The following is a 14,267-nucleotide window of genomic DNA, read 5'->3' as shown; positions in this document are numbered from 1 at the left end:
TGAATTAAGTCAAAATATGACAAAAACAGTCCAAATTCTTGATTGGAAAATGTCTGAAAAACTTTTACACGATAATATTATGCATGAGAATCATCATGCAAGAGCACGACCACCCAAAAATTGTTCCCCAGTAAGTTCAACCAAAAGCTTCAATCCATCGCTTACCTCGCCATGCCGTCACCGATGCAGTTCTGACCCGGGTATCCGTCGCCCCGGGCTGACAGCGAGCCCTGCGGCATGCCCGGCCGCGACTTCCACGACTCCATTAACGCCGCCACGGGCGAAATGAGATTCAACAAAGGGTTGGACTGGTCCCGGGCGTCGTGCCGCCCGAACGACATTGTTCCCTGCGTGCCGATCTGGTAATGGAATGAGTGTCCGCTGGAATTAACTCCAACAATGGCCGAGGTGGGCACGCCGTTGCTCTCATGGTAGTAGTCGCTCTCGTTGGACTCTTGCTTGACCCCTTTGGACAGTACGTCGTTGGCGAACACGTCGGGGTCGTAGTTCCCGTTGAGAGACACCGGGGGTCCTAAGATTCCGGAGAGGCTGTATTCGTCAATGTTATTCCGCAGGGACAAGTAGGTGGTCTCGGCCGCGGGGAAGAGGCCGAGCGGCGGCGACTGTCGGCCGTAGGACTGCGGGTTCATGCACCCGGCGTTTCTGTCAGGTTCGTTTTTGATTTGCGTGATAAACGGCACACCGGAGGTGTTGCATTTGGAGCCCCCCGAGCACATGCTCCGAAAATCAGTCCCTGGTTCGTTCTTGATGAACTTCACCATGCCCATCTGGTCCAAACCCACATTGAACACCTCGCCGTCCACCATCTCCACCTTGGGGAACTCAAAGGGCTTGAAATCCGGCTCGTCGGTCAGACCCGCCCTTTCGGGGCTACGGGTGTCGCCACGCGCCAAACCCAATTCACCGGTAGGACTAGACGCCAGGAAGCCTCCCGAAGAAGGGTTCTGCGGGCTTCCTATGGCCATGGCCGGACTGCAGGCGGGGGGCCGGACCGCGTTGGGGCTGGAGACGGATGACCTGACGCTGCAGGATGGCGGGGACCTCACGCTAGTCATACTCCGCGGGCTGGACATGGGGGACCTCATGAGGGGCGGCGAGCATACCGTGCTGGACTCCACGGGGCTGCACGCCGACAAATTCCGCCGCCTGACTCCGGCTAGGGCCGGGTGGCTTACGGGGGAGCAGGCTGGGCCGAAGCCCACCGGGGGGCTGGTGGTGGTGGATGACACCATGTTGTTGCCGCCCCCCGGGCTGGGAGTTTGGGGACTGCCGGACAGCGATGAGGCCAGCAAGGAAGCGGAGCTCACCGGGGCGCCGGCGGTGCCGTCCCCACCGGTCGACTGCGAGAACGCAAACCCTTTCAGCTTGGGGCTCTTGGCGGTGATGCACTGGCTTTCCTCAAGAGTCCGCCCGCATACCGGGTACGGCATTTTCCCAGGGCTGGCCGAGCCCCCGTGCTGGCCAAAGGCAAAGTCCGCCTCCCTGGCAGCGTTCATGTAAAGCCCCATGGACTCTGCCACGGTTTTGGAAAGCTCCTTGGAGTCCATTTCCGTCTTAGGGCCGTGGAGGGAGCTGTTGCCGATGTGCGGTAGGCCCGAGTGCTGGTTCGGCCCGGGACGAAGCAACGGCTGCTCCGGCTTCTTGCCGCCACCCTCTTTGGGGTCGGCGACGTTGGCGATGTCCATCAGAACATCGCCTCCGCCCAGGCTGGAGTCTTCAGGGGCACAGCAGAACTCCATGGTAGCGGGGATCTGAGACCACCTGTTCTCCGCGTCGCTTCCCTCAAAGAGACTTTGGTATCGTTTGGTCTCCATCGCTGTCTCATGGAGTCACCTTGCAAAAAACAAAACAAAAATTCGAGAATGTCAAAACTTACTTAATGTTTCGATACTACGTGAATACAGGAATGCTTTTTGAAGAAATCATGAGATAAATTCATCATTACAATTTTTTTTTCATATTGTCGGATGGAATCGTTCATGAACGTTCTCCTGTTTGCACTTATCGGTCAAAGAAACTTATTCAACTGCGCCTCCGGAGGTCACAGCAGTATTGCACTCTCCATTCAAAGACGCAATCAATCATTGGTGATGAATTGTCATGCTACAAAGGCACGTCTCCAGTCATCCTTGACTTTTTCAAATGTATATTAATGCAAATATTTGTTTGATTTCTGTACTTTGTAGACTAATAAACAGCTTGACAGGTGGTAGGTGCCTCGCAAGAGTTAACGAGTCGACGTGACGTCTCCTGGGCTACAGTAAAAAGCCAGCCCCAGGCCGCGCTCCTATTGGACGAGCGCACTGAAAGGTCTCGCGTTGATTGGCTCGCAGTGCCTGTCCATCAAAAAGTTGCAAGCCTCGGCGGCCACAACAGTGCTGCGACACAAAGTTGGAACGCTTTGTTTTGGTTCCGAAAGCAAGACATACCCGCGCGTTACGTGTAGAAACAGCTCAAAATAACGGTCAAACGTGTGATTTTATAGTTTTAGGTTAAAAGCCTTCGCGGCACGTGCACGACGAGTACACACCCCCTTTTCAAAAATAAATTCGAGCTGCGTGTTTTTGCATAAATACTATAAATGCCATTTTTTATTACACATCCGTCATTGTGAACGGTTGAGTTGGACGAGCTGGCAAACAGGCGCGGGTGCATGAAAATAAATAAATAGCAATAAGACATTAAACTTGCAGCACACTGGTGTTTTTTTGTTTTTTATAAAATGCCGGGCGTCGTTAAGAAAGTTATTAAACACCTTTGAAGCTGCTCCACGCATGTACTAATCGTTAAAAAATATTGCCTTCTTATTTTTGGGCTGTTTTGCTCACCTTAAAGACGACATTCGGTGGGTGCTTGTCAGGTGTTTGCATCCAGAAGAGCGTCAAGAAAAGCAAATAGAAAAACTAAATGATCATAAAAAGGAGTCACGACGGAGAGCGCGGTGCATAGTTGCGCCAGTTTTTCGTTCTGCACAGCTCGCCTTGCCTTAATAATAATTGGAGGGGGGAAAATCCTCAGCGAGCTTTGCAGCAAAAGCGCAAGCGGGGTAGGACAGTATACCGCTCCGCGTACTGCTCTCCTCGCTCGCTCGCTGGAGTGGAAGTGGAAGGAGGAGGAGGAGGAGGAGAGGTGCGGGCTGGGAGGGAGGGAGAGAGAGAGAGAGAGAGAGAGCGAGAGAGAGCTGAGAAACGGAGGGTGGGGGTGCAAACGTCTCACATGGTGTCCCAAGCCAATTGCTGGATTGTCCGTCTCCATCTAATAATGAAAGGAAGCGTGATCAAAATCGGTTGCGCGTGCGCACCGTAGGTGTTTCGGTCGTCAGGCAGTATTGAGGTTATCATTGGCGCTAGTCACTTTGGCTTTATTTCTTATCGTCGCGAGTGCGTCACGTAACCTTGCCCTTACTTTGTGGAAACTCCTTCGGCGAGCCATGTGCTGCACGAGCCTCCACCAGGTGGCGCGCTATTGCTTTTGCAACTTCTCCCAAACCCGACAGTACAGATTATTCCCTTACCTGATTTAGAAATATAATACTAATAATATGCATTTTAGGCAAAGAAAAAGCGTCAAACAAGATAACGATGCTTCATTCAGGATGAGTGGTTCCACTTTTTGTCTGAGAGCTCAGCTGCTGGGAGGCCTCATGGGAGAGAGAGAGGGGGGGGGGGGGGGCACAGGTGAACTGGAGCGTGTTAACTCTCAGACAAGCGCCCTCCCTCATCGACCCTACATTGCAAGATGTCTGCAGGAGGCAGTCATGAATTTGCAACGTGACGAGGACCGAGGAGCAGAATGGAGGATTTGCCATGTACGTTAAAGTACACTTGCACTAACCGGAACTTAATTGCTAATCTTTTTTTCATGAATGGAGAAGTCCATTCATTCCTTTTGTGTCCTCTTTAGGGCTGGTCAAATACTTGCTGTATTTTTGCAGGCCTGTTTTTGAACCTGGTGGGGCACTGCCCCAAAATCCAAATCAATCAGCCGTAAACAGATGCAAGCAAGTATAAAACTGAGTTTTGCGTTGACACAGTCACCTTAAGATGCCCCGTTCGAGGACGTCGAAACGCTCGATGAAATGTGTCGACTCGCTTCCGCCATGCTACGCAACGCGCCACCTGGGGTTTGTACACCCACCCCGCCCACCACACGGGTTACAGGCTGCTAAATGGAATAACATGTTTACCCCGCCGGAGACATACATACATACATATTCAGTGGGAACACTGGCTTTATAGCTTGCCGCCAGACTCTGGATCAGACCATTAACATGCGGGGAATTATCACTAAATAATAACGTTCGACATAACTGTGTCAAGTCGATTAGAAATTGATATTTTGGCTTGTAAACATGATTTCTGTGGCGCACATTTAGATGCTAACGTGCTGAAAATTTTAAAAAGTATGAATGTTGCCAAATACAAATTAGAGATACAGACATGCCATGTAGATTTCTGATCGGGAATTAACATGATAATTTGAGCGAATGCTAACTTTATTATCCAAAATGTACAACATTTTTAAATCTATGGGGCAATTTGGAGTCCCAACTTTCACAAATAAGCACATCTAGGGTACTAATTTGGTAGCAAGTAGTTTAAGAGAAATTTGCTAAGGTGTAGGTTTCCAACCACTGGTGTGCGGCCCACAACTGGACCGCAGGCCATTTTCTTTTTTTTTTCCAATTCTCTTCAGGAGATGCTATTATGTGGGTTTTGGGGTTACATCCGAGTTCTTTTTTATTAATCTTAGTCCACCACCCCCAAAAGACAATATAGTCAGCAATTTCATTACGGGCATCCCTCCTGACCAAGTTACATTTGTCACATCAATTATGCCACACTCAGCCGCACTTTGTCGCCGTGGTTTCATCTCATCTATTTGTAATCGTGAACCAACATTACTCGTGCAGCTGGGTTGACTGCGAGCGCTTTCCAGTACAGCGCCGGCCGGGTATATAAATAGACCGGAAGACCCACAAGACACTTTCTACAGACGTTAAAGCCTCGTTACACATGAAATAGTTCATTATTTCCCATCCGGCTCCCTGGAGTCCAAACAGATAACAAACAACGTCCTGTCCTGCTAATTATCAAACAATCCCCCCCCCCCCCTCCGCTTTCTCATGTGCGCCACCTTGTGTCCGATATTAAGCTTTATTTTTGTGCACTTCTTAGTTTCGTCGGCTGCTGAACACCCAAGGGGGAGGGGGGGGGGACCTGAAATGTGACGCCTGTGTCATGATTAATTTCACAAGTGAACAGGCTCTGCGATGTCAGTGGTAATTAGGCATCACCCATTGCATAACACACCATGTGTCCGTGTGTGCGCGCGCGCGCGTTCATGTGGATGAAGGGACAAGGGAGATATGGTTCATGAAAACCAACAAGAGTTTGGACTTTCCGCTCACAAGCTCAAGATTAGCTCTTGCGGAGTAAAAATGCTGATAGCTTTATTCTACGACAATTGTACCCTTTAAATTCTGCCTGGCAACAAGTGACCAGGAGGAAGAACATTGTATATACAAATTAATTAGACAATCTTCTGTTATCAAGTAGGTTGCTGTTGAAAGAAAAAAAACAATCGAACATGCGGATTAAACCATGATTATTGGACAACTTCCTGAATAGTCGATCGTGTTTTTGAACGAGCTCCACGTTTAGCGGATCCACAAATCCCCTCAAAGGCAAAGTCTCGATTGTCTTCCCGTTATATAAAAGCTTGATTTCCCCGGCTTAGATACATCTAATTTTCAGCACTGACCCGCAGCGCACCTGGCAAGCTGCGAAAAAATAACTTTCAAACTTGAAAGCCAGCGATTTAAGCGCAAGAGCATTTATTAATCCGCCGAAAACAAACAATGGCCCTCGTATCAGTCAAATTAACGCAGATTGGGATTTGATGCGCGCCGCAGACAGATGGCCTAGCTCGCTTGCCCGTCTCATTCGCCCGTGGTGGCAGCTGAGGACGAGAGCACTTCCAGAGCGGATTTCAGGGAATCTAGGCCAACGAGAGTGGCCCGCCAGTGCTGTCATGTTGTAGCGCACACTTCTTGTTTGAGGAGGACGCCGCAACTTGTTTTGTGTGCGTCGTGTGTGTGGCGTGTGTGTGGAGTGTTGCAAACAAGCTTGTGGGAGAGATCAATTGCAGCTTTCTGGGATTTTTTTTTCCTTATAATCACATTTGGTGAGAGAGTTTAAGTAGGAAAGCGTACAAAAAAAGTCAGTGCATGCATTTTTTTTTTTCACCCGCAACTGAATTTTCCAGCAGCATCTGTTCCTTCACAATATTTGGGTGGGCACAAAACTCGCTTGCACCCCACAAAAAAAAAACAGCAGCACTTGCTACAGTTAGTTTTTGCACATGAAATATGCCAAACTTGATTTATTTATTTTTGAGGGGGGGGGGCGAGCTGCTGTTGTCATTTATTTGCAGTCTGGAATCGGAGGAGTGAAAATTGCCTTATTTGTTGCTAGTTTCTTTCAGTTGGAAAAGTTGTTCCACCACTGGTCGTCATGGCAACCAAAATGTGCACTGCATTTGCATAAAACACAACCTCCCCAAAAGCAAACTATTTCAATCAGATGTGCCACAATTTTATTTTTTGACTGAATATCGGGGAGTTTTTATTAAGACACAAACTTCTTCAGTTCAAAATGTCAAATCAGCATCCTTGCTAGTGATTCAGTATAACTCGAAGCGGCAACATAAATCGCAGAGTGTAAAGTCAGTGAAACGTAAGCGCAGGTGAGATGCAAAATTGCTCGCTTTGCAAACGCCGCGTAGACATTCCCATGCAACTTTCTTTCCTCCCCACTTAGTGACTCATTATTCAGATGCCGAGCGTCCATCTGGAAAGCGGCGAGGTTTGGCCGCCGTCGCAGCGTCGCCGTCGAGGGAAAAGTGTGCGAAATTGCGAGGACTGGCGACACTTCGGCAAAAAGGTGTCAATTTGTCTGGCTTTGATGACCATTTTCTTCGCCGCCGCCACCGCCATCCTTTTTTTTACACCAAGGAGGAAAGGGTACAGAAAACTTTTAGCAGGTCGGGAACACTAGGGAGTGTTTTTTGTCGAAATGGGGAGAGCAGGCGAGGAAGATGGGACTAAAAATATGAAAATACTCCTTTTAGCTGTCCGTCATCTTCAAATATGACACTCACCAAGAAGACATATTTGCTCAATATTCCGTCTAAGGCTTTGACTGATTGATTTTTTTTTAGGCCGATACTTGACAGGACAAAATTCCGAAAACTAAAACTTCCCTGTGAAAAACGTTTGGCGTTAGTTAAAAAAAGTCATGCCACGTAGCTAATATGCTAATGCTAGGTTAATATCACCAGCATTGTCGCAATTGGGCCCCTTGGCATGCTTGTGTTTATCTTCTTTTTTTGTACTTTTCGTTTTTGCCGGAAAGGCCTGGAAAATAGTAAATGCGACGGGTCGTCAAGCAAATGCTGAAAAACAGAAAAACCCGCGTGTGAACGGCCTCCAACAACACATTCATATAATTTACAAACTGGCAAAGTTGTCGATGGAAGTGCACGCTGAACGCCAGCAGTGTGTGTCTAAGTGTGTGTGTGAATGGCCCGGAGTGCCAGACAGCACCTTCTGTTTGGATCGATGGCCATCAGCATGCTCCCCCCTCTCCCTCCCCCGCCATCTTTACACCAGTTCTGCTGTAGCCCACAAGGCTGGAGGAGGAGGAGGAAGTCGGCCGCTCTTGCAAAACAACTTTTTCTTTCTTTACGCTACTCATTATCTTCGCGTTCGGATGCTGGCGGCACGACACGTCGTAAGGGTTGGAGATTAAAACTAAGTGGGAAAAAAAAATAACACCAGCAAGCAAATAGCACAATATGGCCTTTGTAGTAGAACAAGTAAAAGAGTATTTGTGTCTTAATTAGTCAGATGGAGTCAACACGAGTGTTTACTTTCCTATAGCGCACTTTATTTAAATATCATCCCACGCTACGTGACATTTGCTTCATTGATCAAGGTGCAAAATTTCTGACATTCATTCCTTCATGTAGTACCACTTAAACAGTAGAAATAATATAAGAGATAAATCCCACTTTTGAGTTAAGAACTGAAAGCATAATAAGTATTTGTAAAGCATTAAGTGTCTTAAAGAAGTTGGCAGCAAAAAAACAATGAAGGCAAATTTAGTTGAGAAAGATATCCAAAGTAAATATATTCGGGTGGGCTTTAGATTGCCAATTTATTAAGATTAAATCAACACCATCCCTGCTAGTAGCAGCAAAGCAGTGCCCACCATTTGGCCTCAATCCATTCACACAAAAGTAACAATGAATTTTTCAGAATCAACCAAATTGTCTAGCTTCAAAAAAGAGGCTAAAATCAATACAATGCAATAAATGGCCTGTGATGACTTGAAAATTAATAAATCATTTGATTTGTTTTGTACACTCGTATAATATATATAATCTATACTCTATAATATGTTTAATAATATAATTTTATGCACAAGGAGCACTGGGAACATTTGTTGTAATTAAAAACTAAATTGTGCTTTTAAAAAAAATGACTACCTCCTAAAACAAAATGAAGACATCCTAATCATGTACAGTGCTTGTTTGTTTTCAAAACGTCTCTACTGTTATTGACCGTCTCGTCTGCTACGTAATCTTGATGGAAAACGTGTGTAACTGCTAGCCGGCCCCTGGAGTCGTATTGATCCACAAGGTTTCCTGGCAACCCGCAGACACATATCAGAACTTGCTGTTTTTACACTCTGGATGCTAAAAGAAACAAGAACAACAACCAGCTTGTGCCCTAACCCTAAACACTCAGCTAACCTACTTTATGCTAAGCTAAACGCTAGCTAAATACGCGCAATCAAGGTTAATTTTGCCTTTTTTCATTCCAGTTGGGTTTCTTGTTTGTGTGAATGGTTAGGTGTGGTTTAAACTTCTCTGGCTGGCCGAATGGAAATTCTGGAGACTTCTTTGGCCCCGTGAATGATTTGTGGAAAATGTTTACCAGATTTCTAAAACCGTGCCCCGCAGATAATTTGATGTTGTGCGCACCAAGTAAAGAACTTTCACTGCCTGAGAATGTTTGATGTTTTGGACGCTGGGCAAGTGCTACACTTTGGTTGGTTTGTTTTCATTTTTGTCTTTCTTTTTGTTTCCACTGTATGAAAGTGATTCCAGCTCACCAGTCTCTATCTTGGTGCTTCGGGCCAATTGATTGTGTTCCGAGTTGCGGTATAGCAAGAATAGAGACAACTTTGTCTTAATTGAACTGGTTACGGTCACCATGACCTGGAGTCAAACCATACAATATTGTTGCTTTTAAGTCCTGTCTGATTCAGAAGTGCACAGGAACCGTTAGCATATTTATTTTCATGCAGCACAGACACTTTTAAGGGTGTAGATTTACAGTGGCACATCCAATCTTCCTCATGAGCCTGTGTAGGAGGACGTTTACGGTAAAGCCGATCGCAGACGTCCTCCGATGACATGACGCCGAAAGTCGTAAATCGCCCCCGACGCCCGACGCTTGTCATTTGTTCTGCCACCGAGGTCGCGTTTCATCAGCTCTATTTCATTCCGGCTGTCAGTTTGATGCTGTTCTACTCCAGTGCTGCAGGTGGCGGTAAAGCGCATTGGCCCAATCCAAACCACCAGAACAGTCCAGTTGCAATTGATTCGTTGTCCTCGGAACAAAATGTGTAAAAAAGGACAAATGTTTCGTGTAGGACGAATAAAAGTGGGACGTGCGGAATTGTTCACCCCCTTTTCTCTCAGCGCAGCCGACTGCTGTTTAAAGCAGGATTATGATTTCTCACCATTTAACAAACATTAAACCATTTCTCTCGGGACGTAATGACAAAAGAGTCCACTTTGCTTTGGGGGGGGAAATAAAGCAGCACTAAGCAATACCCGGGAACTTATATGAGCGATTAAAGCCATTTCCAAAGCTCTCCCAAAATTCATAGCTGAGTTTAGCAAAGCGCTGCCGCCGCCGCTCTTGCTGCTGCTGCCCGCGCTAACCTTTTGATAAGGCCCGCAGACAGTGTAAATTAAAGGCATTAAATCATGATTTGCCGGCCGCGCCGAGACATCCCCTTCACACTCGGCTGCTCGGCCCGCGCTGGTCAGAGCAGACAGGTCATCCGGCCGCGGTGACGAATGGCTTTCATCAAGGAGCCGGCGGGCTCCCGCGCCAGGGAAGCTAATATTTATCTAGCAGCAGCCCACGACGGTGGCGGGACGGGCGGCGATAGAGTTCAGGGGTGCTCGTCACAGATGAAAAGATGCCATTGAACGCTTTGCACCGGTTGAGCGCAGAAAGTTGACTGCGCTAGTTTCAGTGACGTGACGGCTAATTTCTTCTTTATCTTTAAATGTCACTTTGGGAAAAGTTGGAACAAATCACAAAAGATGAACAACCGCAGATGCGGTGGCAAGTTTTCACGAGGACTTTGCTAACGTTCGTTACAGCCCAGTTGTTAAAAGATTATTATTATTTTCGGGGCGGTCAAATTAAGGATCCCGGTTACAGAATAGTCATTCAAATAAATAAATAAATGGATAAATACCAAATAAATAAATTGATAGATACTAAATAGATCAATACCTAAATAAATACCCAAATAATACCCAAATAAATACCCAAATAAATAAATAAATAAGATGACTTTTTATGCATTTATTTTTTGTGCCTCATTTCACTTCAATACTGTCAATGCAGTATCTCCGATAATTACATGCAACGTCTCTTGCTGCTAAATTTAGCCCCCCTAATTAGTAACAAATAAAGAAGTAATTAATGTTCCCGTGCCGGCCGTGAAATTGTCACCGTAGAGGAAATGTGGCGAGTCCAAAGCAGATGAATAATGGAACGTTAATGAATGGCACCTAGGTTAATGAGACATTTACAGCTGCACAACCAATGCCAGTTTTAAAAAAAAAAAAAGGGAGTAACACGTGTATGGCTAGCCTCCCATTAGATTAGCTGTTATCTGTTAGCTTCATTCTTCAAAACTTTTGTAATTACAAAGTTCTGCAAGAGTGAGAACTTCCTGAAAGTCGCTGGAGGTTTGGGAATTTGTCTTCTAAGTCGCAATGAAATATTTATCAAGTGTAAAAAGCTCCTGGAATAACGGGAGGCCCTGAAAATAATTCCGAACTGTTACTTTTAACGGTTTGATCTAATTGTGTGTTATTTTACAGCACTTACATCCTGTAAATGTTGGGAGAGTAAATCTTCACAGGGTTTGGGTAAAAATCCAACTCTAAAAATGTAATTATGTCGGAAAAAACATGACGACACCGTAAAGCACAATATGCATCCGGGCCTATGATGCATGTGACACTTTATGGCCGGCGAAGACATTAAAACCATCTTTCTGCGTAATGGAGGGCAATCTGCATAATTACCAGTCAACCTGCTTTACATCAAAGCCAGATGACTGCGTTGACTCGGATCCAAAAGACCCAATTGGAGCGACCGGAGGAGGAGGAGAAGTGAGTCGGCCGCCGGCCATTGTTAATTTGCGCGTCTCGGGTCATCCCGGTCGGGATTGGATTCGCGGCGTTAAATCACCAGTCCGACTTCATGTCTTGTCAGCAGGCAACTCAGAATGAAGAATTATGCATTTGTGGTGTAGTACCGCATTGTGCCACAATTGGCAGCACTGAGCTGCATGAGCACTACAGCTAGCTAAGACTTTTGGAGTTTAAACGACACAACTTGATTGATAAGGAAGGATTCTAGGCCTTAGCCAGGACTAAGTCGTGTGTCATGACGCCACCACTGTGCAGACAGGCCCAATCGGGCCATAGAATCCATCCAGCACTTAGTTTGTACAATCACCTCCACACTGCAGCAGGCTGCTCGTCGCTCACTTCACACACTCTATTACTTGAATTATTCAAATCACGCCAGGCTAAGACGCACTTCTTGGAACGGCGGCGCGGGAATTTGTTCCGAAGGTTGTTATGGGAAAAGTGCCTGAAGACAAATTAAAGTGATTTGAGGAGTCAAATGTAATTGGACATGTTGGGTTGGGTTTCTATCGTGGATCTATCGTGTTTCCTCACAGAATACTCTTGTTTGAATCAAAAACTCAAAGCACTGATGACAATTGTGTCAGCCAATGAAAAGGCCATAATATTACGAAGCTCCCTCAATGCTTCTTCAGCATTAAACTCAAGTGCAGAGGGTCAGAAGGCGAAAAAGTACTTCACTCTGTGACGCTAGCGCGGCCGTCGCCTTGCGGGAGCCTGCGTCGTAGCGTTAATGCATCACAGCGAGGAATGCAGCCGGAGCCGCTCCGATTTGAAATATTCAAGCCGCTGCTCTCCGCTCTCTATTAATATTTACTTCTACAAGCTCCGCACACATTCTGCACAAACTTGGCTCGACAGCTTGCTGTTTCGTTTTGCAGACAAGATGGCGGCTAAAATGGTAACTTTTAAAGTCGTGATGCTAAAAGATGCATTGGAATCTGTCGTTGCCCTGGTGACCCTTGTCGAGACTGTTGGTGGACACTTTTTATGCCAAAGCTAATCTTGTTGTTTGAAATATTAGCCGTCACTAATGACTTTTATGCTCTTAGCATTAGCCTTAGCGCTAACAAGATTGTTTCTGTGCATCTCACACTACAAAATATTTGGAAATTTTAAAATGGAGGTGTGTTAGCATTTAGCTCCTTGATTCATTAATGAATCAAAATTTGTTTGAAATGGAATATAATTAGATTGAAGGTGAATTTTAGTCATCTATAAATTGCAAAACTGTCCACAGAAGCAATTGTACAGCAACATGAACAAGGCTTGATATTTAAACTGTGCTACCGACATTACATTCTATTCAATTTCATTCACCATGACTCTATCTTATTTCAAATGCATTGGCTTCACAACGTCGCTCTCGTGACAAAACCCTCATTTAGAAGGAATCAAATGAACAAATTCTTGCATGCCGAAAGCTTCACAAGATGCGAGGCTTCGCCCGGGCCAACGTGAAACGGGAACCAAATGGAAAAATGAGCAACAGATGGCATCGAGCGCGATGAGGAGACGAAAACCACACCGCCGACTCGAGCCCGGAGAGGTTTTTGGAGGCAGATCTCGCCTAAAACATTGAATTTGTATGCGAGCGAGGTAGCGTCTGCTAATGATTTGTTATTCTCATTTGTATCTACTATCTAAACTAGCATATCCTTAAGTAAAGTTACTTTTGACCATTTTCCTTAACATTCTCATTTGTATTTTGCAGAGCGGTCCTTGGCGTCATTTTTTTTTTTAATCCTTTTGTAGCATTCCTCAACACAGTACATAAATACTCATGTAAATTGTTACATGTTCAGTCCACTACCAAGTGTGCGATTCACAGAGAGCAGCAGCAAAGCATCACTTCCTGTCGTCTCCACGCCAAAGACCACAATGGGGGAGCTGTTGCCAGGCAACGGATGCGAGGTGTAACGTCCACGAACAGGACGGGCCCATGTCAACTACCAATCAGTCGCTGTGTGTATACAATTGCTATGCACACACACACCACGCACAAACGTGACTCCCGGATCCATTTTTTCGCCGAAAGTTGATAGCTGTCAGTCTTACAGTCGTGCAGTTCTCCAAAGCATCCAATTCACATTTCCATTTGGACACGGCGAGTGTTGCACTGCTGAGTCCCTGAAGGATTGAGACTGACATGGCTCCAGGTGCTCTCGGCCAGAAAGTCTGAGGAAGTTGGGGAAAACTTTCTTACAGGAAAGGAGGCAGTCGGTACTGTACAGTAAGAGGCCTGTCAAACAGCGCCATCTACTGACTAATCGAAACCAGACAGCTTTGTTCGGTTGAGTTGTCTGAAAAATCAAAATGACACAAAGTTAACTTAAAAACATTGCTTTAAAAATACTATAAAAATTATCACAAATTCAATTAAAATATGGTAATGGAACCTATAAATGAAACAAAGAAATTCATTTTGCACCTGAAGGCATCATCATATCATATTTAATATATTTTACTTTATACTCATTTAACCTCATTGTTTCAGTTTAGAGCCTTGTTGCTCAATACACAGCCTTATATGACAATATTTTGAATTCCACGGGCAACGTCATCACCCGTGCGTGGTGCTATCAGGTGCATCTGCACATTCTCATGAGCTCAGCCAATGAGAACGCCCAGCGACTCTGACGTCAGGCAAGTTAACCTGCCAGCTGGTTTTGTTGGTATGCACCGTGAAAGACAACCGTCAGCGCCCCAAC

General features: G+C 45.7%; 1 protein-coding gene across 1 annotated transcript in view; it reads right to left on the bottom strand.

Moving 5' to 3' along the window:
* Positions 1 to 3,155, bottom strand: part of nr3c2 (nuclear receptor subfamily 3, group C, member 2) — a 36,319-nt gene extending 33,164 nt beyond the window's left edge. The window contains exons 1-2 of the mRNA XM_037256661.1: positions 2,850 to 3,155; positions 166 to 1,854 (exon numbers count right to left, since the gene is read on the bottom strand). Of these exons, the coding sequence (XP_037112556.1) occupies positions 166 to 1,835 (1,670 nt within the window). The 5' untranslated portion in view covers positions 1,836 to 1,854; positions 2,850 to 3,155. The remainder of the gene's footprint in view (positions 1 to 165; positions 1,855 to 2,849) is intronic.
* Between the last annotated feature and the right edge of the window lie 11,112 nt (positions 3,156 to 14,267).

Source organism: Syngnathus acus, chromosome 1, assembly GCF_901709675.1.
Source record: "Syngnathus acus chromosome 1, fSynAcu1.2, whole genome shotgun sequence".
Lineage (NCBI taxonomy): Eukaryota > Metazoa > Chordata > Actinopteri > Syngnathiformes > Syngnathidae > Syngnathus > Syngnathus acus.
This window is presented reverse-complemented; position numbering and strand designations above follow the sequence as displayed.